Source organism: Tiliqua scincoides, chromosome 12 (assembly GCF_035046505.1).
Source record: "Tiliqua scincoides isolate rTilSci1 chromosome 12, rTilSci1.hap2, whole genome shotgun sequence".
NCBI classification, from domain to species: domain Eukaryota; kingdom Metazoa; phylum Chordata; class Lepidosauria; order Squamata; family Scincidae; genus Tiliqua; species Tiliqua scincoides.
Genome location: NC_089832.1, coordinates 16,238,070 through 16,265,521, shown reverse-complemented (window position 1 = coordinate 16,265,521; position 27,452 = coordinate 16,238,070). Strand labels below are relative to the sequence as shown.

At 45.5% G+C, this 27,452-nt stretch overlaps 2 protein-coding genes across 5 annotated transcripts in view; one reads left to right on the top strand and one right to left on the bottom strand.

The window, feature by feature from the left end:
• The window catches only part of COL4A6 (collagen type IV alpha 6 chain), a 177,811-nt gene extending 170,690 nt beyond the window's left edge, over positions 1 to 7,121 (top strand). For both annotated transcript variants that reach the window (XM_066640029.1, XM_066640028.1), the window contains 3 exons: positions 1,282 to 1,473; positions 1,562 to 1,848; positions 3,151 to 7,121. In XM_066640029.1, the coding sequence (XP_066496126.1) occupies positions 1,282 to 1,473; positions 1,562 to 1,848; positions 3,151 to 3,411 (740 nt within the window). In that variant the 3' untranslated portion in view covers positions 3,412 to 7,121. The remainder of the gene's footprint in view (positions 1 to 1,281; positions 1,474 to 1,561; positions 1,849 to 3,150) is intronic.
• Positions 7,122 to 8,607: 1,486 nt separating this feature from the next.
• ATG4A (autophagy related 4A cysteine peptidase) lies at positions 8,608 to 27,312 on the bottom strand. Of its 3 annotated transcripts, none has more exons than XM_066640030.1 (13): positions 27,168 to 27,312; positions 23,368 to 23,442; positions 21,324 to 21,395; positions 20,447 to 20,545; positions 18,864 to 18,965; positions 16,344 to 16,416; positions 15,852 to 15,931; positions 15,219 to 15,406; positions 15,040 to 15,118; positions 13,784 to 13,929; positions 12,502 to 12,558; positions 10,856 to 10,967; positions 8,608 to 9,597 (listed from the first exon to the last, which is right to left on the bottom strand). In XM_066640030.1, the coding sequence occupies exons 1-13, from the start codon at positions 27,175 to 27,177 to the stop codon at positions 9,533 to 9,535; spliced, it is 1,158 nt and encodes a 385-aa protein (XP_066496127.1). In that variant the 5' UTR covers positions 27,178 to 27,312; the 3' UTR covers positions 8,608 to 9,532. The 3 variants fall into 3 exon arrangements, with proteins under 3 accessions (XP_066496127.1, XP_066496129.1, XP_066496130.1); XM_066640032.1 differs by having other exon boundaries at positions 23,368 to 23,439; XM_066640033.1 differs by lacking the exons at positions 8,608 to 9,597; positions 10,856 to 10,967 and adding an exon at positions 10,995 to 11,105.
• Between the last annotated feature and the right edge of the window lie 140 nt (positions 27,313 to 27,452).

The following is a 27,452-nucleotide window of genomic DNA, read 5'->3' as shown; positions in this document are numbered from 1 at the left end:
TTTGCATTCCCTGAGAAAAGCCGTTTATCTGGCCCAGGAGGTGTGAATGGAAATCCACAGCCTTGAGCTGTGTCGGCCCTTGAGCTGTGCACTCACCGACACAGTCGGAGTTGTTGCAATCTCACACGAAACACAATTGGTGTGCAGGAAAATATGCCAAACTCCATTTCCTTCCTGGCTTGGCAAAAGGCCTTGGCCAGAGAAGGTAGGAGAAAGAGAGCTAGTGCGGTATTAGGAAAGGAAGACGCAACAGCAGCCGTGTAAGTGATGGAGAGTTCAAGGGGAAGAACAACCTCCTTTAAAATTGAATGGCAGAAGAGTTAGAGCTGACCAAATAAAATATTTTGTTACCCGGTATGTAATTAACCTGTGGAACACCTTGCCACAGGAGGTCATGATGGCATCTGGCCTAGATGCCTTTGAAAGGGGAATTGGACAGATTTCTGGAGGAAAAGTCCACCACAGGTGGCAAGCCATGATGGGTATGTACCACATCTTGGTTTTAGAGGCCGGCTACCTCCAAATGGCAGGTGCACGTGAGTGGCAACAAGATGTGGGAATCTTGTGGTCTTGTGTGCTCCCAGAGACATCTGGTGGGCCGCTGTGAGATACAGGAAGCTGGACTAGATAGGCCTTTGGCTCGATCCAGCAGGGCTCTTCTTATGTAAGAATTTTATCTATGTCAACCCTAATCCTGTCTGGATCCACAGCAAGATCTGACCCCCTCTGTAGCAACGCAATGCTACTTGGGAAGCACCCAGGGCTTAGAACCTTGGTGCCTGAGGGAGAGTGCTAAAAGCAGAAGCACTCTGAGGGTTTGAAAGTTAGAACTGGAGCAGCAAGAAGTCAGAGCAATGAGTGAGACACAGCAGGCATTCAGAGGGTTGATGCAGGGAGAGCTGAGCCGGAAGTAGGACGGTATGAGATCGAGAGAGAAGTCCGTCGTCCCAGCTAGCTCCCTCAGACTTTTATTCATTCTCAAAACACATGATGCAAAGCTATGCAATAGGGAAAATTACTGAAGGTTGCTGAAATCTGCACTGCTAAGCAACCTGCTGGCTCTGGCTTGACCGCAATACACATTCCTGAGATATGCGCTTCTTCATAACATCCTCTGTTTACAGGCTATGGGCTTCAAACACTCAGCGTATTATCAAGGCCAAGAGTTTGCTCTTGCTCAGACGCAGGTGTGCCCGCTGTCATTGTTGCCAAATACTGCTAAAGCATCTCAAAGCCTAGCGCCTGTGCACATAAACACTACACCCCTCTGTTCTCTCCCAGGTGCCGCCGGAAGGCCAGGCCCTCCCGGTTTGCCTGGGATGCCTGGCCGCAGCATTGGCGTCGGCTACACCTTGGTGAAGCACAGCCAGTCGGAACAGATACCTCCCTGCCCGGTAGGGATGAGCAAGCTCTGGGAAGGCTACAGCTTGTTGTACGTGGAGGGCCAGGAGAAGGCTCACAACCAGGACCTGGGTAAGCAGAGGAATCCCTGCCTGCTCGTGCCGGGGTCAGTCTTTTGCGTGTATGTTTGTGTGTTCACTCTCTCGTCTACTCCTGGCAGGGTTTGCCGGCTCCTGCCTGCCTCGGTTCAGTACCATGCCATTCATTTACTGCAACACCAACGAGGTCTGCTACTATGCCAGCCGCAACGATAAGTCCTACTGGCTCTCCACCACGGCACCCATCCCCATGATGCCCGTCAGCAGCTTTCAGATCCCCCAGTACATCAGCCGTTGCTCTGTGTGCGAAGCCCCTTCCCAAGCCGTGGCCGTCCACAGCCAGGACATCACGATTCCGAGGTGCCCGGAAGGCTGGCGCAGCCTGTGGATTGGCTACTCCTTCCTCATGGTAAGAAGGCCATTTAGGGGTCAGCAAAGACCCTGGGCATGCAACAGAACCCGATACAGATCCTAGTTCTCACTGAGATGCTCAGCAACCTGGGAACGGATTGGCCCAAGGACCGTACAAACCTGCCTGAGTTTTTAGATCACATTGAATTTTCTTGCTCCCTGGCCCATCTCTGGTGGAAGAAAGGCTGGCCGGCCCTGGGAACACTGCCTTCTCAGTGGTGGCCCCCCCAAGCTGTAAAATGGGCACTCCAGGGAGATCTGGTGGGCTCCATCTCTTTCCGTTTTTAGGCACTCATGCTTTTAATTCATACCTGTTTTTTGCTTCTCTGTGTTCATGTTTATTGTCTTACTTCATTCTGAACTCTTTTTCGTGTTTATATCTTATCATATGCCACTTTGTGTGCACTTTGGTGTAGAAGAGCGGTGCCCAAACCCCGGCCCTGGGGCCACTTGTGGTCCTCGAGTACTCCCAATCTGGCCCTCAGGGAGCCCCCAGTCTCCAGTGAGCCTCTGGAGACTTGCTGGAGCCCGCACTGGCCTGATGCAACTGCTCTCAGCATGAGAGCCAAATGTTTGACCTCTTGCATGAGCTGTGGGATGAGGGCTCCCTCCACTTCTTGCCGTTTCACATCTGTGATGCAGCAGCAGCAGCAAAGGAAAGGCTGGCCTTGCTTTGTGCAAGGCCTTTGTAGGCCTTGAGCTATTACAAGACCTTCCTTCATTCATATAAAGTTCCATCTCTAATATATCCGTTTATGTAAATTTATTCAAATTTGAAATGTAAATTAATTCTTTTTTTTCCTGGCCCTCGACACAGTGTCAGAGAGATGATGTGGCCCTCCTGCCAAAAAGTTTGGACACCCCTGGTGTAGAACACTGGGCTAAAAATAGGAATGAATGAAGACTGGGCTGTGAATTAGGACTTGCCTGGTTGGAATCTCACTTGGCCATGAACTCAGGAGATAGCCTTGAGCTAGCCACTCCCTCTCGGCCTCAGTTTTCCTCATCTGTGATATGGGGATAACTTATAGGATTTTTGTAAGGACACTACATGTGAAATATTTTGTATACTAAGGAAGTGCTTTATAAATGTTAAATATTGCTATTACTTGTAGCTCCATGGCCATCACATTTATCTGGGCTGGACACAGGTGGGGCCTCACATCACGGAGAGAAAGCTAATGTACAGCTTTGTTCTCCAACATGGTCCAACACCATCTAACGGTGTCCAGTTCTGTTCATTTTTCCAACTGCACCAGTTGCTATTGTGTTGGTCTTTTGACGAAACTCTCTGCTTTAGCACACAGCCGCTGGAGCCGAAGGGGGTGGCCAGTCACTCGTCTCTCCCGGATCGTGCTTGGAGGACTTCCGCGCCACCCCGTTCATCGAATGCAACGGCGCCCGAGGGACCTGCCACTACTTTGCCAACAAGTACAGTTTTTGGCTGACCACCGTGGAACAGACCCAACAGTTTGTGGACGGGCCCGTTTCGGAAACCCTGAAAGCGGGGCAGCTCCTGACGCGGGTGGGCCGGTGTCAGGTGTGCATGAAGAACTTGTAGCACAGGCCCCAAAGCAACCCACACCAACGAAGAGGCGCCAGTTTGAGCAAGGGCCACGGAACCCTTCTCAGCCATGGTTACGGCACTGAGAACCCCTCCAAGCCAGGATTTTCCACAAGTGAGGGGGGACGGTCACCCTTTGGAATCTCTATATCCATATCCCAGAATGTGGTGCTATCTTTCTTGTTTTGTCTCGGTATTCACGGCTACCTCAGAAAGTCTTTCTGAACCCTTCCCAGTTGATGCATCTGACTGTTCTGGCTTCTGCCTGACCTACCAAACAAGTTTTTTCTAGGCCACTAGCCCCTAAGCATGGGATTAAGTCTTGTAAATAATTTCTCCAATTATTTTATTCTCAATTTCTCAAAAAAAAATTCCTCAAGTTACTAAGCTTGCCTCCACCCAGGCAGCCATGTTCAGTTCTTAAGCCCTCTTCTGTCTCAATCATTTACTTTAGGCCTAAAACAGGGGTGCTCACACTTTTTTGGCTCGAGAGCTACTTTGAAACCCAGCAAGGCCCAGAGATCTACCAGAGTTTTCTTTACAATGTTTGCGCCATCATAACATATAACATTTATGTGTACAATGTATGTTGGTGTACCTTGAGCCCCACTGAGTATAACAGGACTTACTCCTGAGTAGACATGCCTAGGATTAGGCTGTGAGGCTGCAATCCTAGCCACACTTACCTGGGAGTAAGCCCCATTGAGTACAATGGGCCTTACTCCCGGCGTTTCTTCCCAGAGGCACCTGAAGGGGGGGGTCAGCACTCCGCGATCTACTCATTTTGCCTCGTGATCTACCAGTAGATCGCGATCCACCTATTGAGCACCCCTGGCCTAAAAGAACCAACATTTCAGATCGTCCTTGATCAGGTACCGAGAGGCGATTTGACTTGCCACGGACAATCAAGCACGTGGCTGTTTGCGGTGTCACGGAGTGGCTGTCACGGCTGGTCCAGTGGTGATCAGACTCCAGGCCTCCCGTACAACCCCAGGCTCTTTCCTGAGAGGGACTTGGCCAGAATCTGTCTCAAGGCACAAGTGCTAATATTACGAAAGCTTTATTTTGGTTACAAAAGAGGTAGAGTTAATTCTAGTAACCTGCCCAGTTATTCCCTTGTCAACAGAACCCTCTCCGAACCAGCATACAGTTTAAGATGGCTGCCCGTAAGTGCCACACGCCGCATGCTGACGTTGTCTTTGGGGCTTGTCGCATGTGTTGAGTTCTTCTTTTGAACTCCTTTCTCTTGACCCTGCTCTCTAGCCCACCAATCCCCCCAACTCTTGACCATTGCCAAGGAAGAGCTCTCTCTGCCTCCATCTTTTGGCACCATTCCATGATCGTCCAATTGGCATATCTAGCCTGGTGCTCGTCCCTGGCCAAATGTTTATTGACGGCACTAGGCTGTTCTATAGTCCATGGGTGTTTTTATTGAGCAATTTGAAGGTCCTTCCTGAGAGCTTCAGCAAACAGATACATTTTCTAGAAATATTTCCTAGAATATTTTCGGATCATGTAATCCACCTGTGTGTGAATTTATCTGTGTGTCTGTCTAGTCTGTGGCTTTACTCACTCTCTTAAGCGACCGCTGCTGCAGTGTACTGAGTTCTGCCCCATGGGTTCACTTACTCGTGAATTCACTAGTATAGGTTCATACGAGTCATCTGCTTTTTCTAGGTTCAGTGCCAAGGTTTTTACCAATTACCCTTGGAACAGTCTCAGCCGTAATGTTCTTTCAACTGTGAAATGAGTAATTTTTTTTCCCTAGAATGTCTTCCCAATGCTCAGTTCCTTAATAACATGCTGCGTTTGCGCATATCACTGGCAACATGATGTGCATGTCACATCTTGCTGCTGCACTCAGTTGTTTTGAGTTGTCTGTCTGTGGGTCACGTTTAGTTCTTCCTTTGTGCAGTGACTGCCGCAATCTCGAGTGGGTTATATAAGTATAATAAGTATTTACAAGCCGTGATGTGTATGTGCAACCTCCTGATTTTAGAAATGGGCTATGTCAGATGCAAGGGAGGGCACCAGGATGCAGGTCTCCTGTTATCTGGTGTGCTCCCTGGGGCATTTGGTGGGCCGCTGTGAGATACAGGAAGCTGGACTAGATGGGCCTATGGCCTGATCCAGTGGGGCTGTTCTTATGTTCTTAACTACAATTCCCAGGAAGCCTTGCAGGTCTCTTGTTATCTGGTGTGCTCGCTGGGGCCTTTGGTGGGCCGCTGTGAGATACAGAAAGCTGGACTAGATGGGCCTATGGCCTGATCCAGTGGGGCTGTTCTTATGGGTTGGTTGGAGCTTGGCTGTGCGTGGATTGTGTGATTGAATGGCAGAAGGCTTGTGCACACACGTATGAACATAAGAACATAACAGCCCCACTGGATCAGGCCATAGGCCCATCTAGTCCAGCTTCCTGTATCTCACAGTGGCCCACCAAATGCCCCAGGGTGATAGCTATATGCCTTTGATCCTGGATCCCCAAATTGTGAGCTGTGGCTCCTTGGGGAGCCACGAAAACCAACCAGGAGAGCCACGGAATCCTTGTGAAAAACCCACTACCCTATACAATGTATAGGATTGTAGCCCTAATGAGGAGCTGCAGCCAATTGCCCAGTAGGTCAAGGGAGCCGCCAGGCAAAATAGCTTGGGAACCACTGCCTTAGATCAGTTTTCAACATTTTTTTTCCCTTGTGGCACACTGACCTCTATGGTCTTCAGCTCTTGTGATGTCACGTCTGGGAGACCTGTCTGGGTTGTGGGGCTCTGTTTCTAGGGCAACTGTTTGTAGTAATGAATTGTCTGTCCCTCTTCCTTCACTGCCAGAGCAAGACAGTGGCCCTAGAATCAAAATTGCAGAACCTGGAAGGCATTTTCCACTATTTTCAACCTCTGTGCTTCAAACTCCTGCAGCACACCTGTGGACCTTTTGCAGCACACCTGTTAAAAGTCGCTACACTAGATGTAGAGAGCACCTTCTGGCTTTGCCTCCTGACCTGCCAGACATTCTGGGGGTGATATCACAGAGCCCCGGGCTCTATGAAGCCCTAACGGAACCAGTCAGGCAGGTGGATAGCTCCCAAAGTAAGCGATTCATAGAAAGTCTTAACTTCACCTTGAGTAAACACTTCCGTAATACAACTATAGGAGTCCATTTTCTATGGGTCAGAATCCATTGCCACTCCATAGCAGCGGCAGCAAATATTAAGCATTGTGTTGTCTAACTTTAGCCTGGCTAGACCCTCCCCCTCCCCCAACCCCGTCTTTGTTTTTTGTAGGGTTTAAAGAACTTGGAATGAAGTTTCATAGCTTTTCTGACTCCATGGCAGCTGTCTGGTGAAAGATGCAGCATTGTACACAAAGAACTTGTTAAGGCCGATTCCAGCTGTGCACTCAAAACTTGCAACCACTAGAGTTCATGGGCAGATTGAAATTTTGCCTTTCTTTCAGAGGTAGCCTTGGAATTGCTGGTACCCGATGACTTAATATACTACTAAACAGTTTAGTTCTATGAGAATGTAACATTGAGTAGCTGGTCACCTGACCCTTTTCTCCTACTGAAACGGCATCATTTTAATTTTGTTTTTACTTCTACCAGTCTCCCAAGGTAAGAGTAACGGTTTTTGCAATTCACTGTTTGGGCACTGATTGTAATTTTCATTATTATTTTTTTTTTCCAAAAAGCCATAAAGTACAAAGATACCGGTTTTGTGTTTTATGTTCTGTTTGCCCCTCATACTGTAAGGGGGGGCAAGGCCCCAGCTTGTGGAAAGTGTGTGAATGTGGAGAAATCCTCAAACAAGATGCGGGTACAGGATGCATTCCCTGCATCCTAAACACATATGAGATTCACATAGATTTTTGGGTTCATGCCACTGTTGTCTAAGTAAAAAAGTGGGGGGGGGGGAGGTTTTGACTGATCCATGTTTGGCAGCGGCAGGAACCTAAGTTTATGGCATCTCCATTTGCCAACCATGGGTACATCTGAAAAGTTGGTGGCAGAAACTGAACCTGAGAGTGGTCTCACCACTCACATAAAAGGGGAATATGGGGGGGAGTCGTAACGCCCAAGGTGGGAAACACTGCTTTAAACTGATGGGACCAGAAGCACCATGGGGTAGAACTCTTGAATGCTGGCAAAGGAATAGAAGTACCAGTCCAGTTTTCTCAACTGGGGAATGAAATGGCTAGTGGGAAAAGGCTTCTGTAGCTGAAGCAAAGATGGGTGTGCCTTCTTGCAGGGACACAGGAAATCTTTTAGAAGCGGTGGTGCAACCATTGTTGGCAAGAGAAAAGCCTTCCTGTTCTTCAAGCTGGTTCACTCACACTTGTGATAGGGGTACATTGGCCCGAAGTCATTAGGTGAGGTCTATAGCATGGTGACTGCAGAGAGCAAATATACCACATATTCAGAAGCAGGTGTGATCTCTAGTCCCACACCTGCAATTCTTATCACATTGTTTTTTTTTAAATAAGACGCAAGGGACTAAGGGCCCAATCCTATCCAATTTTCCAGCACTGGTGCAATTGTACCAATGGGGTGTGCACTGCATCCTGTGGTCGAGGAGCAGTCACTAAGGCCTCCTCAAGGTATGGGAACATGTGTTCCTTTACCTGGGAGCTGCATTGCGGCTACACCGGTGCTGGAAAGTTGGATAGGATTGGGCCCTTAGTGCTCCCGCACTGCACTAAGGATGGTACAGTTGCTTCTTAATGTCCCCGAGGCTTTGTGTTGGGCTATCTGTACAGGAGTTGCTAACTTGAATTATGACATGTTGAGTGTGCAAAAAAAAAAAAAAAAAAAAAAGAACCAAAGCTAACTGGGTTCATTTTGCATTAAAAAGCAGACTCATCTGATAATGGAATTCTAAGCAGTGGCAAAGCTATGGAGGGGCACACACTGCAGGTACTGCAGTGTGCTATATAAAGGGCCCTTCTCACTCCCTATTGGAGCCGCACTGGATTGCGATGCCTGCAGTATATACCACACCGCCCCCCCCGAGCTGCGCTACTGATTCTAGGTAGGAAGCCAGCTATCTTCCTCAGGCCAGGGGGCTGTAAAATAACTATGTTAAAGCCACAAACAAAAGAGGAACTGGAGTTGGAGAAAAGGAAGAAGAGCTAACATTTGTGGTGACGCAGAAACTTCCAGTCTTCGTTAAACAGTTCAGACAACTCACAAAATTCAGCAGGTAAAATATTAAATGATTAAGAAATTTATTAGATGCACACATAAAGTGCTCTTACAGGAAAAAAAAACAACTGTGTAAATATTTCTATTTTAAAATAAATAAGATACAATTAAAACAAAAAAATTACTTTCTTTGTGCTCAGAAATACAAGTTTTAATAATGATTTGAACTTAAGGTCAAGGTGAAATATGCCATCATGAGAAATATGGAGGAAAACAGAGGTTGCTCTCACTGCTACACAACCTCCAAGCTGTCCTGGGAGGGGAAAGAAAAAAAGGCTGTTCAGGAGGTCAGAGAGCTGCCCTCTGCCCCCACCCCGATTCGTTTACGTATCACAAAGAACCAGGAGGACAACCGCAAAATTGCATCCATTGGACAGTTCCTTTTGTAGAAACGTGTGGAATTGTTTGTATTTCAAAGCGTGGCTGCAGAAATGTGGAAATATTGAACAAAACCGCTGCCGTCTTCCTGATCCGGTTTATCTTTTTTTAAAAAACGAGACAATGACGTTTATTTCTAGGGTACCGTTCATGTGAAGGGACTAGAGGTAGACACACATGGTTACCTCAACATTATGCTTTCAACGTGAACTATTGCGTTATGCCTACATTGAGCAGTAATAGCCGTTCAGGATACTGATGCCTTCAAGGCATGTCCCAGCAATACACCAGAGTCTGTTACTTCAACAGTATTTTTGCTCTTGTCCCCAAAAGTCCTTCATACAACTTCTAATCTGCAGGGGGAAAAAACGCGTGGTCTGGCTCCAGGCTCTGGTCTCTTTCCTTCCTGGAAAGTTCTTTTTGAACTGCCTCCGTTCTAGGTGCTCTTCAGCTCTGTGGTTTATAGGCAGGCACTTTGGGGCAAGAAAGGCTGTGTGTTCTTCATCACCGTCGTATGCCTACGCAAGAGGCCAACCAAAGCTTCCTTCATACAGTCAGAATCTCAAACTCTTCTTCTACTTCAAATAGTTTATCAGTGGACTCTATGAGCTCTGGGGAAAAGGGAAATGGCATCATTCTCAGCCCTTGCTGACCTGCAGAAGCTGGATCATAGCAAAACTCCAATGCAAGAATATATTTTTGTCTCCACCAAGTATAGTAACGATAAGGAAGTAGCCATATTTATAAGAATTGGTTAAGTTTCAATAAGGGAGATAGGTTTTCTTGAACTATTGCCATGTGTGAAGATACTGTGATGGCAGGTAATTTTAGTCATTTTCTGATGCAAACTTGCTATGCTTCAGAAAGTACTTTTTGCTTTTACCTCTCTTTCAGATGATACCTCTTTCGAATCATACACCCTCTTTCCTGCTTTAGGAAAGAGGTTAGGAGGAGGCTATTCTTTACCTCCTCCTAATTCAGTCTTATCTGCCCAAAGAGTGCCTCTATCACATATGGAGACACGAAAAACCAGTTTAAGTGTAAAATTCAGTGCAACACCCTTCCCTGTTTTTGAAAGCATGCATTTTCTCTTCTGTCATTCGCAGCAATGAGTTCCTACAGGAGAAGAAAGTGCTTTATTTCTGGCCATCATCTGCTTAGTGGTTTCACTTCTGGCCCTTCGCAGGAGCCACAAATGCAACCCTACTGTAAAAAACGAGTTTAACACCCCTGGTCTAAATGGGTCCAGCATGTGATCAGGTCCCCTGATTTCAACAAATCATGCACAGCAAACAAGCTACTAGTGTTGTTGAAATCCACCACATAATAACCCATTCAGACAACTAATTCCATGTAAATCCTACTGCGAGGTAGAAGCGGACGTGAAAGGGGACCTACGAGATAAACTTCAACCCTCTGCCAAAGGAAGGCTGTCACTTTATGACGAGACGCAATGATCCCATTTCCAGAGATAGCAATAGGAGGGGGAATCTACTAGTGTGGGTCTTCGCCAAGCCCATGGTCTAACACCAGATGATATGGATTCTCTGCAACTAGAAAAAAGACACAGCGTAGGACTTGATGGGCTAAGCAGGCACTAATGTTGGCGCAAGCTTTTGTGGCCGAATACCAAGTTCACTAAGCTAGAATACAACTGAACCATCTGCTGAAGTGCACTCTAAAGTTATTGTGGCATATATTTTCCTGACCTAAAATACCACCCCTCCTACCCAAGGAGGAAGAAAGGGTGTGGAGCTACTGATCTTCTAAGGATAGGATCCCTTCTGGCTGTGGACAGATATCAAATTGTCTCTTCCTCAGGCAGAAAAATATGAAAGAAGAAAAAAAGACATTTAACTAGTCCCTCACCTGCTCCAGTTGTTGTGACTTCTGGCTTTGCAGGAGGTACGAAAGGAGGCCAGTGCGGAGGGTGCTTTTGAACCAGCTCAAACATCCGCAGGCTCTGCTGCTTCTGTATCTCCTGGGGAAAATATTGTGTTCAAATGGGTGTCACGATCCGGGACCAGAAGAGGTTAGACGGAGCAAGAATGATCTGACAGTGCCACACAGATTGGGCTCACCTGAAGCTGAATCCTTGTAGATTCCAAAGCAGACCTGCCTGCAATCCAATTCAGAATTAAGTCCTACTAATTTCTCTGGGACATACAGTCGTGCCTCAGCATCCAAGGGGATTCTAGTCCTGGAACACCTGCAGATGCCAAAACCTCCAGATAATCAAATCTGTGGGTCTTGGAACTTAAGGCCCTCCGAACGCAACCAGAGCTGTTTCCGGAAGTGACAATTTTTGGCCTTCTGGAGGTCTTAGAAGGCCGCCTGAGGGTGGGGAGGCCACACTGGTCACATTTGGAGGGTGCGGGTCTGACCAAATCGGTGGGTTCAGGATCCACGGTTTTTTAAAACTGCAGGTTCCAAATCCATGGATAGGGAGGCAGGACCTGTACTCCGAAGCAAGTGTGCAGCCTAAATTCTGACCACTTAAATCAGTGCCTGTTACAATATGTACGTTCCACCAAGACAGAAAAGTGTGGAAGAGCTCTCTTCTTTTCAAAGGCATGTCTAAAGTCCCCTCTCTACATGGTGCTGACCATTTCTCAAAGACCTCAAATGCCCTCAACGGCTTGTGTGTGATTTGCAGGGCAAATAGTGCAGCACTTCACACAAGCCAAAGCACCTTGCCAACACAATGACCTGTGAACACAACTAGATAATTAGTACTGTCTGCAATAAGTGTAAAAATGCAGGCCTAAAGAAACGTATAGGCAGTTGTACTTCTCTGTACTAGGTACCAGCTCCCGCAACTGTTTTCTTCCGTCCTACAGAAAGTCCGTTTTTTCTCAAGCTATTCATGATTGCAGTTTAACAACTGAAAATATTTGTAAACACTACAGGATATGTATATATTTTTAAAACGTATATCCTGCCTTTCCCAAACAATCCAAGGCAGCTCACAACAAACATTTAAAATGGCATAAACACCAGCTAAAAACAAACAGCGCAAAAACAGGTGAAAAAGAACAGCTTCAAGCAGTGGTTTCCAAACTTTTTAGGGGCTCTAGAAGAGGCTGCTGCCTGATTTATAAATGCCAAGGGATGTGGCTATAATGGAGATTGGGCAGCAGTGCTCCCCCCCCCCAAGTAACAGCTTGTTTAACCCTTGAAGCACATAGCCTCATCTGCCCTGTCAGTTTTGTGACCCACCAAAAACTGGGTCATGATCCACTGGTTTGGGAACCTCTGGCTTAAGGCAAACTAGCAACAAAAAGTAGCAAATGACTGAAGCACCTTCACTATGTAGAAAGAAGTTAGCCCTTTCCAAAATAAAAAGACCCAGAAGAGGAATGTGACAGTGGGGTATAAAATACTGAAAGTAGGAGAGAAAGTCATCTCATAATTGTGTATATATGATGCATATGTTATGCCATATACGTAATTAAATGTCTTCTGATAGACCTTTTTTATCTCATAATCAAATCAGAAGGGTTCCTCATAATTACCTTCTGCACAAGGCTACACCAGTTATCAAAGTCCTTTTCTTCTTTACAAAAGAATCCCTGCAAAGATACAGCAAGACGACACTTACAGTGAGGAAATTACTCAGTCAGGGCACTAGAGAGGGTAATAGAGAAATTCAAGGTGGCTAAAAATATGTATTGCATTCAATAAGGCTTAAAAAAAAAGAAAAAGGACAACTCTAAAAAGTGAAGCTGTACTCTCTCCCCAACCAAGCTACCTTCTCTTTCTGGAATATGCAACAAAAGCATTCAGAGCTAGTCTACATGCAAACTGGCCTTTATGACATATGATAGGAGTGTCCAAACATTTTGGCAGGAGGGCCACATCATCTCTCTGACACTACGTCGGGGGCCGGAGAAAAAGATCATTTACATTTAAAATTTGAATAAATTCACATAAATGAATATATTTGAGATGGAACTTATATGAATGAATGAAAGAAGGTCTTGCAATAGCTCAAGGCCTATAAAAGGCCTGGCACAAAGCAAGGCCAGCCTTTCCTTCGCTGTCACTGCTGCATCACAGATGTGAAACAGCAAGTAGTGGAGGGAGCCCTCGTCCCACAGTTCAGGTGAGAGGTTGAACAACTGTCCTCAAGCTGAGAGCAGTTGCGTTGGGCCAGCACAGGCTCCAGCAAGTATCCAGAGGGCCAAAGACCCATTGGAGACTGGGGGCTCCCTGCAGGCCGGATTGGGAACCCCTGAGGGCCACAAGTGGCCCCCGGGCCGGGGTTTGGGCATCCCTGACATATGATATTCAAGTAGCCTTCAGACTTTTCTGTAAGCTGCACAGCTGGGACAGAAGCCCCATGCAAGCTTCTCTCTCAGCACTCCACAGCTCAGTAATGACATTAGTGCCGAGCACTCCAGAGCCATGCCACACAGCCACGGAAGGACTCTGAGCAACCCCCTCAAAAGTTGGCAGTTGCTCCTTTAACACATGATGGAAAAACAGCATTCCTGACCTGTGCCTCAACAACCAGGTCCTAAAAGGAGAGTGGATCACTCTACTGTCTCTATCAAATCTCTACTATCTCTACTACTAGAGTACAAATCTAGAGTACTAGATCTAGAATACTAGAGTACAAATCTCTATTATCTCTATCAAATCACTCTACTGTGAGTGGTTTCATGGATGGGATGAGTGGGGTCCTGCCTCCATGAGCAAAGGGAAAGACCAAAATACTGCATGAGTCATGAGGATTCAGCACAGGGCTTGAAAAAGGCCAACCCAGACCTGTAAATTTTGCTTTTTAACACCTACTAATGCCACAGAAGGATCGAGATTCATGATCTTCATCCGATGTGGCGCTTGCTGACAATGGAAGCTCCGGTCATCGACGGCGCCATTTTCTTCAGAGTCTACAAAAGCCTGGGTGGTGTGAGGGTCCAAATAGATCAACTCGTTTCCTGTGTAGGCAAACAGTGATTTCTTAAACAGAGGTTGGGAGGAAAGCCATTTCCTGTCACATTACATTTGCAACAAGCGGCTGGAGGGGCAGGGCAGGAGGGAACCATGAACCAAAAAAGGACTGTCAAGCATAGGAGGTGTGGCCTGAAGGTTAGGAGGCAACAATGGGTAACAAACACACTGCAGTGTCTACGAATAGGAGAGGCTCTATTCTATTAGGTGGGATGGGACAAAGACAAAGAAAGGGCAGTGCTCTCCAGGCAGCTACCTTGCAACCCTCTGATTCGCCTGCCTTTGCCTAGCAGTGCTCAGCTGCAGACTACAGGCCAAGAGACTGGTTTGTCAGTCCTAGACATGCTTACGGACAGCAAACCTAAGAGAGACCAACACAGCTGCGGGCAGCTTGGCCTTGCAAAGATTCACCATCACAAAAATGGGAGAAGGCTTTGCTCAGAACAACGCTGACCTGATCGGCCATTCTTCCTGCCTTCCCCTTGGGAGGCCTGGACCCACGTGGTCTGCCCTGCAACTCTCAATTCCATTCTTCCCATTGTGCAGAGGTTGAACAACTACACGAGATAACCTTGATTATTAAAACTGTCTTTGAAGAGACCCCACACTCAAATAAACATGGAGTCTCTGGGTTCAGTTGTTCATTGTCACCCCACTCTTGTCTCGGGGTGCAATGACGGGGTGAAGTCATCTGTAGACCCACAACATATCTCCCTATGGTCAGTGGGGGGGGGGTGAGGAAGAGAGAGAATAAAATTGCATCATCCAAGCAGGCCTGACGACCACCTTTCCATAGGTGAAGGCATGGTTTAAAATCCAGACTGATTCATTTGTTCATTCAGCAGCTCATCTGTCTTCATCTTTAGCAGAACTACTATTAGGATGGAATACCATCACCATATTGATCTTCCCCAAGGCAAGGTCAAATTGGGGAGGGACTTCATTCATGCTTCATACAGAACACAGCAGTCCACCTTTTCTGCACCTTCTCATTCTCGTTGCTTTTCTCCAGTCATAATTACATGCCATGAGTTTCACAGTTCAGAACATTGGTCACCAGAGTTATGTTACTTGCCCTCCAAGAACTTTTTCCTTACCCAAGAATCCTATAAAGTAGTAGGCATTATTTGGTTTGCCTCCTAAAGCTCCTAAAGACTGTGGCATCTTAAAACACTCCTGCAGAGCCAAAGAAAAACAGAAAAGTTTTAACTTGCTTTAAGTATTTCTTAACACACTTACTGGCTGCTGAGCAGCACATCAGCTCCAAGCACCATACCTTAAAAGCATCAACATAAACTGGATTGATGTGGTTTATCCCCAAGCGAAGAGGTACAATCAGCAACAGAGGTTTCCAGCCACAGCAAAACCCCGGCGGACTCTTGCTTCTGCTAAGCACACTTCTGTGTGACAGTGAACTGCAGTGGGCACCAGGGCAGTTCTGGGAAGGAAACCGGCACATCTTCTCTGGGGAAGAAGAGACAAGGAAGCCTCTTTATCACTGGCTTGAAGGTAATCAGCTTTTTTAAGGGATTCCTTTTTTTCTGCACACACAGAACTCTTGCACAGTATTCACTGTTCACCCAAAGGAGCATTCCTCAGTAAACACACCCAAATTTCTCCAGCAAGGTGAATACCGGCAACCAAACTTACCTGGTATTCCAGGCACAGGTTGGCTATGGTAACTCAATCAATGCACAGGTTTAGGACACTGTCCAGTCCCAGTGCAGAAAAGTAAAATTGACAATACACAGCAGAGGCCAAAGTTCCAGGCGTAACACTAGTCAATGGGGCTTTCTCTAGGATAACCCAGGACAGGATTGCAGCCTCAATCACCCTTCAATTCTGCTTCATATTAAGGTGGGAACAGATTTGAAATTCTGTTGAGATAGCCAAGATCTCTGCAACTCACTGATATCCTCAATCACCACCGTGTTGTCCATGGACACGTAAACAGCCAAAGAATTCCATTCATCAAATAGTGCAAGTTTCCTGAACAAAATAAAAATTCGTCAGTAAAAATCTTCATCGCTCAGAGGTCAAAACTTTACCCTCAATATTTTTAGAGGACTCTTAAATTCATTAAAAGAAACTATTGTAACTTTTGGGGGGGGGGGAAACGTTATTTCTGTGTAACGGAAGCTGCATTAGATTTAAATTATGAACCAAAAAAAATGAGAATGGCAAAAAATTGTTTCCTTTAATACAAGTTTTCTGCCTGGATGTTTTCAAGGTATTCCAATTAAACAATTATTTTATAGAGTAAAGCAGGGGTGTCAATATAAGGCCCATGGGCTGGATACAGCCCCACAGAAGCTCTTTATGAAGTCCACGTCCCCCCAACTGCCTCTCTTCATGGGCAAGCATAAATCACAGACACTGCAACATATACACACTTGCTTACTTGAGTACTTGGGCCACAGTATTTGGTCCAAACCACTCTCCAATAGACTTCCCTTCGCCAACACCCATCTGTGCTGTGTGGATTAGAAACAGACACACAAAAGGAAAAGAGGGTCAGGAAACAGCATGTGTCAAACAGCACATTCTGCAAGTACTGAACTGCATACACTCCAACGCCAACATCTTTAAATGCAGGAGGATCCGGCCATGTGCTCTGTGTCTATGGGCCACTGCAAAGCTATCACAAGTCAGAGATGGGGTTCAGCTAAACCACCTGTTCTGTTTTGTTAGATGGTATTTATAATTCTCATGCTCAGCTGGGAATGCCAAGTTGAGTGACACATTTGGTCATGAGGGTCGAAATCTATGAAATTTTTATTTCTATATTCACACACACACAAAACAAAGCTACGAGTTTTTAGCTTTTTACACAGAACCTTTGTGACCAAGGTTTACTTGCTTCTCTAACATTTGGTATTGTCCGTGCTCTCCTAATTATGTACTAATTAGATTTTAAATGCCTGAGCAACAGAGAACAGGGTGTTGTGGAGGCAAAGATATTGTGTTCCCACTGAAGGAGCATCTTTTACATGTTTCAGGTAATCTGCTTGTTGCAGCCTTATTTAGAGGAAGGTTTTCTAATTTCTGTTATCTGTGCATGAGGTATATCCAGACCAGATTATTGAGACACACTGCACAGGGGACTGCCTCTGAAGATGGTTTGGAAATTTCAGCTGGCGCAGAACACAGACCAATTTCTGGTAGCAGCTTCATGAATAGTCCATCTCTCACCTATTCTGCTCCAGTTTCATTGGCTGCCATGATGCATTGGAGCTCAGTTAAAACTGTCAATCTGGTCCTTAAAACCCTTAAGTGCCAGGACAGGCTTACTTCAAAGACTGTCTATTTCTGCATGAAACTGACAGTTTCTTAAAGTTTTTAATGTTTTTTAAAGGAGAAGCCCTTCTCTCTGGTCTGCTGCTCACAGAAATTCACTGGGGCTCAGCGAGACAGAGGACATTCTTTAATGTGGTGCTCCATCTGTAGAGTCCCCTCCCAAGGGATATTAGACTGGCTCTCTTTCTGACAGCCTCTTAAGTAAAAAACTGAAAGCCTTTTGTTTGAAAGAACCTTCAACTCCTCTTTTTTGAGATGCGGCGACCAGAACTGGACACAATACTCCAGGTGTGGCCTTACCATAGATTTGTACAACGGCATTATAATATTAGCTGTTTTGTTCTCAATACCTTTTCTAATTATCCCAAGCATAGAATTGGCCTTCTTTACTGCCACCGCACATTGGGTCGACACTTTCATCGACCTGTCCACCACCACCCCAAGATCTCTCTCCTGATCTGTCACAGACAGCTCAGAACCCATTAGCCTATATATGAAGTTTTGATTTTTTGCCCCAATGTGCATGACTTTACACTTACTTACATTGAAACACATCTGCCATTTTGCTGCCCATTCTGCCAGTTTGGGGAGATCCTTCTGGAGCTCCTCACAATCACTTCTTGTCCACCACTCGGAAAAGTTTGGTGTCGTCTGCAAACTTAGCCACCTCACTACTCAACCCTGTCTCCAGGTCATTTATGAAGAAGTTGAAGAGCACCGGTCCCAGGACAGATCCCTGGGGCACACCGCTTTTCACTTCTCTCCACTGTGAAAATTGCTCATTGACACCAACTCTCTGTTTCCTGGTCTTCAACCAGTTCTCAATTCATGAGAGGACCTGTCCTCTAATTCCCTGACTGTGGAGTTTTTTCAGTAGCCTTTGGTGAGGGACCATGTCGAACGCCTTCTGAAAGTCCAGATATATAATGTCCACAGGTTCTCCCGCATCCACATGCCTGTTGACCTTTTCAAAGAATTCTATAAGGTTTGTGAGGCAAGACTTACCCTTCCAGAAGCCATGCTGATTCTCCCTCAGCAAGGCTTGTTCGTCTATGTGTTTTGAGATCCTATCTTCGATGAGGCATTCCACCATCTTACCCGGTATGGATGTTAGGCTGACCGGCTTATAGTTTCCCGGGTCCCCCCTCTTTCCCTTTTTAAAAATAGGTGTGACATTTGCTATCCTCCAATCTTCTGACACCGTGGCCGTTTTGAGGGACAAGTTGCATATTTTAGTCAAGAGATCAGCAACTTCATTCTTCAATTCCTTAATAACTCTAGGGTGGATGACATCAGGGCCCAGTGACTTATTGATCTTCAATTTATCAATGAGGTCTGTAACATCTCTTTTAACCTCTATCTGACTTAATTCCTTGGTCAGGAGGGGCCGTTCGGGCAGCGGTATCTGCCCAAGGTCTTCTGCCGTGAAGACAGATAAAAAGAACTCATTCAATTTCTCTGCCATCTCTAAGTCTCCTTTTATTCCTCCTTCTATCTTGATTTCCTTTTAACTATAATGTTGTTTTTTATTATTTATTCCTAACTGCTGTGTAACTTTGGGAAGCTCAAGAACAGTAGGGCAGAGATCTTGTAAATAAATAAAACTAGCAAAACCTGCTCTTACCCATTTGGTGGATGGAATAGCAGCAATCTTTTCTGTCTAGGAAACAGCGCAAAATTCTGTGATATTCTTCAGGTTGCTTTTGGTGTTCTTCCCAATGCCAACCTTGGGAAAGAAAATTGTTTGAGATTTTAAAATGCTAGCCTTTTTCTCAAAAGAAAACAGGAATTGCAACAAAAAAAGTTGGACGTGATCATTCAGGGCAGTTACCAAGGCCTGCAATTGCATTCATAGTGTAGTCCTTGCAAACAAGTGATATGTGCACACCTTTGGTTACAATTACCATTATAGTGCTTACACTCTCAATAATATAGGTTACAACCAAGGTTATGTGTACTCCATGCTAGGAAATAAAAGAGGTATGATTGCATGGCCAGTTAATCCAAATTCAGCCCTGAGACCAGCTGAAATTCTATGAATTATCTAAATAATGCAGACTAAGAAATCTGGATATTTCCTCTGAAAATTTATTCTGATTTTGCTAGTCACCGGAAGGGGCACTGAAGCCCCAATGCTGTCACCACCATAAATCTCATCCAGTCACCACTCTAGCTTCTGAGATGCCCAGGTACAGATTCACAATCTGAAGAACCAGAAGCTTCATTATGAACAAAAATCATCATCTGAACTGCAAGAGAAAGGCACAAGGAGTGGAACTTGGAACATTTAAAAGATAGGCAGCAATTAAGAACTATGAAGATGATGCAGGGGAGTCTGTACGTTAGAAGGTAGTCAGACCGTTGGTTCATCAAGTTCATTATGGCAAATGTTCACAGTTTCAGACAGGAAAACTTACTGTGTCCTATTTGAAAAACCACAAGAACTGAACCTGAAACTTCTCATGTGCAAGGCAGACACTCTTATACTGAGCCCTAAGAGAAACATGTTCTTTTCTTGGCTACTAAGAGCATCATCACCAGCTCCTTTTACTTGGCAGCATAAGCCAAAGGTCTTCTGTTGCGTTTTTGAGCATTTCATTGCCAACCACGAGATGAAAAATGAAATCAAAACCCAACAAAACTTAGGAATCTGTCTGGACTCTGACAGATACAGCAGAGATCAGGAGTAAGCTAGTGGCCCACCTTTCAGTATGTGAGCAAGGTACCCCAACTGACAACATTGTCTTCATCTTTCAACTTGCCAATGGGAATTGGCCATAGCCTAGTAGCAGAGCACATGTTTTGTGTGCAGGAAGTCCTAGGCTCGAACCCTGGCATTTTTAGGGGAAAGGTCTTAGCTGACAGGGCTGAGAAATGTACTGCTACAGAACTGCTGTCGGCCAGCCAGTGGAGGCAATACTGGATTAGGTGAAAGGGACAGAACATGCTACATGTAAAGCTTGCATTCATCAGCTTCCCAAACTCTCAGCTTGCTGCCTAAGTGAAAGTGCAAGAAACGAGTTCCTCATCTCCAGGTACCAAAGCCAATTTTAACAATTGCACAGGAGCACTGGACTCCCAAAATCAACCATTGGTAGCCAAATTCTAGCATCTCCAATCTCGCCCCCCAAATTGTCCTACATTCAGTCACGACTTCTAAACACCACAGATTTTTTGAATCTACTGGCAAAAGAAGAGTGTACTCACCCCTCCCCAAGTGTCGGCAGATCAGAGCCTGTGCCAACATCATCTGTCCACATCGCAGCATGCAGCCCCAGCCAGCGTCCGAGGATGGGCCAGTGCCACCTGGGGTCAAGAATCACCATGGTTATGTGCTTGTGAAAGAAAAGAATCAGATGCCAGGCTCCACTAGACCAATGTTTCAAGTCTAAAGAAAAACCACTTAGCACAAACCTAGTCGCTGGCTAGGACAGTGCACTCTGGTCAACCATTTGTTATTGGTATAATTCTTTGCGTGATGAAAAGGCAAGGAACAGAGACTTTGTGAAGCCTATTCACAAACACAAATAAAAACTACTAGGGTTTAACTTAAGCTATGCATCAGAGGCCCAGATTCTGGGTCTGTCATATAGAAGACTGGAAATTGTCCAACACAATTTCAGTGTAGGAAGCCTAAAAAGTGGCTACCCACCTAGTCACATAAGAACAGCGAAGCCTCTTGAAAGGAGACAGGGGAAGGAATGACAACCAGGGAACCTCTGAAAGTCAGACGACAGTACAGATGGCCACAAGGGAGGGAGGAAAGGTGGATGATACAGCCCTGACATGAATCTGCTCATATCAGAGGGGAAAAGTGTCCACCACCAATGTTACCCAGGTGATTGGCACCACATGCCAGCCTGCTATATTGCTGCAAACAACAGTTCTGTATTAACTCAAGAACAATCCCCAACAAGAGGATATAGCACTGACCTTTTAATTCACGCTCACTATGCGATCAACGACTGCAAGGGTTGCTTTTCAGAAACTGTTTATTCCCAGGCACAGTTCATGCTTCCAAGAATGTAATGAAACAAAGGGAGAAAATCACACACACTCAGAGAGAAATAGAGAGTACACCTACCGATCGGTGAAAATTTCCTTCTGTAGGTAAACCATAGACGAGCACTTATATCTGAAAGGAGCTTAGATTTTTCTACAATAAAAAAACATTTAAAAGTAGGGTATTTAGTAACTGACAACACAATTTCTACATGAACTTTTGTTCTGCAATCTCTCGTCTAGCACACTTCTACACCGCTAAACGTTAACAAGATAAAAATGGACCTAGGGTCTAACTTCTTTAAAGTGCTAAGATCTTAAGAAGGGTCTAACTTCTTTAAAGTGCTAAGATGATTACAGGGCTGGGGCACCTTCATTATGAGGAAAGGCTACAGCGTTTGGGTCTCTTCAGCCTAGAAAAGAGACACCTGAGGGGGGACATGATTGAGACATACAAAATTATGCAGGGGATGGACAGAGTGGATAGGGAGATGCTCTTTACACTCTCACATAACACCAGAACCAGGGGACATCCACTCAAATTGAGTGTTGGGAGAGTTAGAACAGACAAAAGAAAATATTTCTTTACTCAGCGTGTGATTGGTCTGTGGAACTCTTTGCCACAGGATGTGGTGATGGCGACTGGCCTGGATGCCTTTAAAAGGGGATTGGACAAGTTTCTGGAGGAAAAATCCATTACGGGGTACAAGCCATGATGTGAATGTGCAACCTCCTGATTTTAGAAATGGGTTATGACAGAATGCCAGATGCAAGGGAGGGCACCAGGATGAGGTCTCTTGTTATCTGGTGTGCTCCCTGGGGCATTTGGTGGGCTGCTGTGAGATACAGGAAGCTGGACTAGATGGGCCTATGGCCTGATCCAGTGGGGCTGTTCTTATGTTCTTAACTACAATTCCCAGGAAGCCTTGCAGGTCTCTTGTTATCTGGTGTGCTCCCTGGGGCATTTGGTGGGCCGCTGTGAGATACAGGAAGCTGGACTAGATGGGCCTATGGCCTGATCCAGTGGGGCTGTTCTTATGTTCTTATGCCCCCCCACTACTTAAAAGATGAACTGCACTTCTCTGCCAACTCCCCTTTTTACCCTAGAAAACACCTAGTGCAGCCACCTTGAACCTCTGCAGCTCTCTCAGACCACAGGTCAAATGCCTTCCATGGATCTTTCCTCTGTTTTGCTTTGAAGCCCAAGGAGCAGCCTGTGGGTCTCAGTGGAAGGGCCCACTGAGTGAGCATCTTAACTCTTAGGAAACTACCTCATACTGAATCAGACCTTTGCTCCATCTCAATATCACCGATACTGACTGGCAGTGACTTTTCAGGGTTTCTCTGTCTTATTGAGCCTGGAACTTTCTGCATACCAAGCAAGTGCTCTGCCACTGAGCGATACCCACGCCCTAAACACTCTTCCTCCCCATTGGTTCTCATCTCAAAATCACCCTCTTCAAGCCCCTCTTCACTAAGGGTGGGAAAGCAAGGCAACACTGAGACTATTTGCCTCAACGGGACATTACTAAAAATACAGTGGGCCCTCAGTATCCATGGGGGATCCGTTCCAGGACCTCCTGCGGATATCAAAATTCATGGATGCTGGAATCCATGGGGGGTGGTGCAACACTACAGTAACTTATCAGGAGGCTGTGCCTGGCCCTCCAGAGGTCATGCCCACGTCCCAGCCTCCTGTATACAAGAAGTCAGAGGCTTCTAGTTGCACCGAGGAGGCCTTCCAAGGCACAGGCTCAGCAGACGCTCAAATCCACAGATGCTGTGCCCACAGATAAGAAGGTTCCACTGTAAAGCTTCCCTTGTTTATTCCCCAACTATCCCATTACTAAGAAATGGCCCATGTGACATGTTGGAAGGCTGAAGAAAAACCATCCTGTGCAATGATGATCTCTCGGCAGCATTCTCTCCAACTTGCCCACATTTCCGGTCGGCATCCGCAAGCTTAGCACTGCACACAGAAGGTCTGTTTCCTAGGATTTCTCATTTCTACACAGACCACAACCCATAGTAAGACACATTACAGAAGTCAGAAATTTCACGTGCTGTAAACAAGCACCCAAAAAAGCTTTGGAGGCCTAAGATGTATACTTTAATTCCATGCCTACCTGTTTTCAGGTGGTGCTGCCTTCCCAAGATCCATGCTGGCTCATCTGTTTCTGGAAGCTCTTCTAAATACTCTGCTAAAATAATAATTCAGTGTTCATACTTTTCTAGAACTAGGCATGCAATTAGAACATTCTGTTTGGTTCCCTGAAATTTTTATAGCCGCTCAGTTTTTGCCTGGTTCAGATTCTAACCATACACCTTTAGATTTTCTTACCATTATCATCATACTTTTTTGACTATTCCAGCACCAGAATTTATGCTTTTTACTTTTAGCTAAAGTGTGGTTTCTGCCACTTGAACTTCAATACTGTAATCAACAGTGAAATCAGATCCACCCAAGGGCCAAGACTCTATGGTCTGCAAACATGTTCTTTTGGAGGAGGGCTAAGGGTACAATCTGATGCACGGTTTCTCAGGAGCAAATTCCATAGGGTACTGTCATAAAACACACTGCCTTCATAGTGAGTCCCCTCCCCATTTTCAAACACATAAATGTGAAAACCAGATCATCGAATGGCCTATCAACGGGAAAAGGGACTCAATATGCAGACATTGGTAAGTTCAGAAGCAACTCTAGTTCCTGCCTTAACATCTTTATTTACTGTCAGGACTGAAAATACGAGCATTCAACCAATGCAAATAAGGTCAAGTTAACTCAGCCACAAGGACAGGGGAAGATTTATAAGTATTTAGGCTTCACAGGTATAATCTTTGCAAGGCAGAAAACAAAGCCCTTACACAAGACATCAAAATGGTAGATTACTGTACACTCACGCAACTGGACAGGGAATTATGTGTTGGTGGCAATCAAAAGCTACTTTTTTTCCTAAGAACTTATTAGCAAAATAGTTTTTTTCAGTAAAGAAAAAACCAAGGATGACAAATTTACATTGACCTGATTCTTTCTTGAAATGCATTTTCAAGATCCCAGCTTTTGTGTTGAAAAAGACATTTTAACATACAGAATATTTACAAAAGTGGTCAATATAGGTCCACTCTGAAATAATCTGAGTACTGCTGCCACTGACTTTCAACTCCTCAATAAAGCAACTGCAAAGTGGTTTTACAACTGATATACACAGCCCCAATCTAGAGCAGCACCAAAGAAAGACAGCACTCTTCATTCTTGCCCTAGGTGAAAAACAACATTACAAGACTCTGCTAGGGAACACTGAGAAACCAGAGCTCTAAACTAATTATTACTGTATTAAAAACTAACAAACCCAGACATGCCCAAATGAATATTCTTCTTCCAGACAACCGAGTGCTAAATCAACACTGGAAAATGAGGGGAACAAACAAAAGTTTGTAGACAAAAGTTCTTATTTCTGAAAACGCTGTTAGTCAAATTTACTAATTCTCTATATCAATTAAAAGTTTTAAATACCAGATGGACCTATCAGACAAAATGCTAAATCAGAGTCTAATAAGGAGGATTTGAGTACCAGGGACTCACCTGGGCAGTTCATTCTCAGATAAGAGTAACAGTGGCTATGCTACAATAGTGTTCTTTAAACTTGGCAATACCTCAAAATATAACCTGCAACACTGAACACCCCCCCCCCCAAGAGCCAAGGCAAGAAAAGAGTGTGTGAACATTCAGGAAAGGCAACAAAACAGAGCTCTAATTTCATAGAGAAGTAACAATGCTGAATGTCTCTTTGAGGTTATTATGATATTGAAGATGACCAACTATATGCCCAGCAAGGAAATGCAGCAAGCCTAAGCATTCTTACTGGGGAATAAGACCCTGATATAGTCTTTGAAAATACATTTGCAATTGTTGCTCCTCTCATTCTTGTTTGTAAACCAGCTAATCTCTCAGAAAATCGTTATAAACACTGGATTTTTTTTAAAGTTTAAAGAAGAAAATCTCAAGCAAAACTCACTTCTGAGTAAGTGTGCAAAGGGCTGTGGCACAAGAGGGCAAGCCCTCTGGTTCATCTTTCCCTTTACCACAAATACACCAAGTGGCCTTAGTGGAAGCTACTATTGCACTGCAAAGTACAGACAAAGTACAGGACTTTGCCCCCCCCCCCCCAAGGATACCAGAGATCTGCAGATAGTGGGATGCCCATTAAAAAGCTAAAGAAAGGGAAGGAAAAAGACAGAAATGGGTTCTGTCTTTCCAAGCTGCCTGCAGCCTCTTCCAAGTTGCTCTGAGGCTGCTCTTCCCCCAAAGTCTTCCCCAAAGCAGCACGGCCAGGAAGAGAAAGCATCACAAGTCCCCCCCCCCCCCCCCAACAGAGACTGTGACTAATTGTGTTTTCAGATCAGGAATGCATTGACAGGCAGGATCCTGCCAAGATGTGTGTGCTCTCTGTTCATACAAGACAGCCAGCCCAATCCTATCCACACTTTCCTGGGAGTAAGCCTCATCAACTCTAATGGGACTGACTTCTGAGTAGACATGCATAGGATTGGGCTGTGAGACAGTAACAGTCTGTGTGCATCTGATCAATCTGCATGGGGGTAATGGGAATTTTCCATCACCCTGTATGTGTGTGATGTATATACTGTATATGTGCATGTACATTACGTGTGTGCATATAATATGCATATACACAGATGCGTATATGTGTGTATAATGTGTGTGTATAACATGCGTATGCATACGTGTGTATAGGTGTGTGCATGTATACAAGTGTAGCTATATATGTATCCATATGCAAGTGTGTGTATATAAATATGCGTACATGCATATACGTGTGTGTGTATAAATATGCGTATGTGCATATGCGTGTATACGCGTGTCTGTGTGTGTATATAATGTGTGTGTGTATACATCTATATAATGTGCGTATGTATACACGTGTGGCTGTATGTGTATAATGTGTGTGTGTATAAATATGCATACACGTGTGTATGTGTATACACATGTGTATAAATATGCGTATATGCATGTGTGTATACGCATGTCTGTATGTATATAATGTGCATATGTATACATGTGTAAATAAACGTGTGTGTGTACATACGCGTGTATATGTGCGTATATATAAATATTTGTATGTGTACATGTGTGTATAATGTGAGCATAAGCATGTGCATATGTGTGTACAGAATGTAGATATATGAATTGTGTGTGAATATATATACATGTGCACATATATGTCCCCTAGGGGCTGGGGATAAGAATAGGCCCTCAGTTTGGCTGTACTTGTCGTAAGAGGCGACTAAACAGCCACCGGGTAGATGGAACTCGTCAGCCTGGGAAGGCAGCTCATCTGAGAGAAGGAAAACTCTGATCCCAAACCTCCACTGCCTTGTGGCTACATCCAGTTATGGAAAAGGCTTCAGGAGTCAACCTCGAGGCAAAATCCGGAGCCGGAGTCCCTGAGGCAGTTCATGGCTGAACACAGTCACGTTCTGGCAACTCCTGCGACGTCGCTGGAACCAACCGTATTGGCCTCTGCCTTTCCATTGGACCATTTCAGCGACGTGGAGAGGGGGGATTTGCTGCATGGGTAACAGTCTATCCTCCATATCTACCTTACCCAGGCTTCGCGCACTGGAGAGGACACTCTGTTCCAGAACCACCATTCGGAGCGCGATACCATGGTCTTCTGAGACTGAAGGATGCCAACATGCACATATATACACACAGTATGTACAAACGCACATGTCATAAGTTAAGAATAATCACAGTGATAACTGGGAATGAAAGAATACGTGTGTGTGTGCGTTCACACGTCTACATGCACGTACACGTCGTGTACACACACACACAGGCGTGCCAGTGGGGGGAGGGGCTCCTCAGCCCCGCAGACGCCTCAGCCGCCCCCCGCCCGCGCCTCACCGGCCTCCATCCTGCTCACGGCCCCGCCGCCGCCTCGGCCTCCCTCATGGCCGCCGCTCCTGCGGGCGCTGTCCCGCCGCCCGCATCCCGGCCTCCGAGGCGAGCCTCAGCTCCCCCCCAAAACAACACCACGACGACAGGCACCGCGAAGGGACGCGGCATGCTGGGATCTGTAGTCCGCTCCCCCTCTCCATACGTTCTATCACCGTCGGGACACCCCCCCGTCGGACTACAACCCCCATCAGGCCGCGCGCCACGCCTCCTCAACGGCTGCTCGTGCGCGCC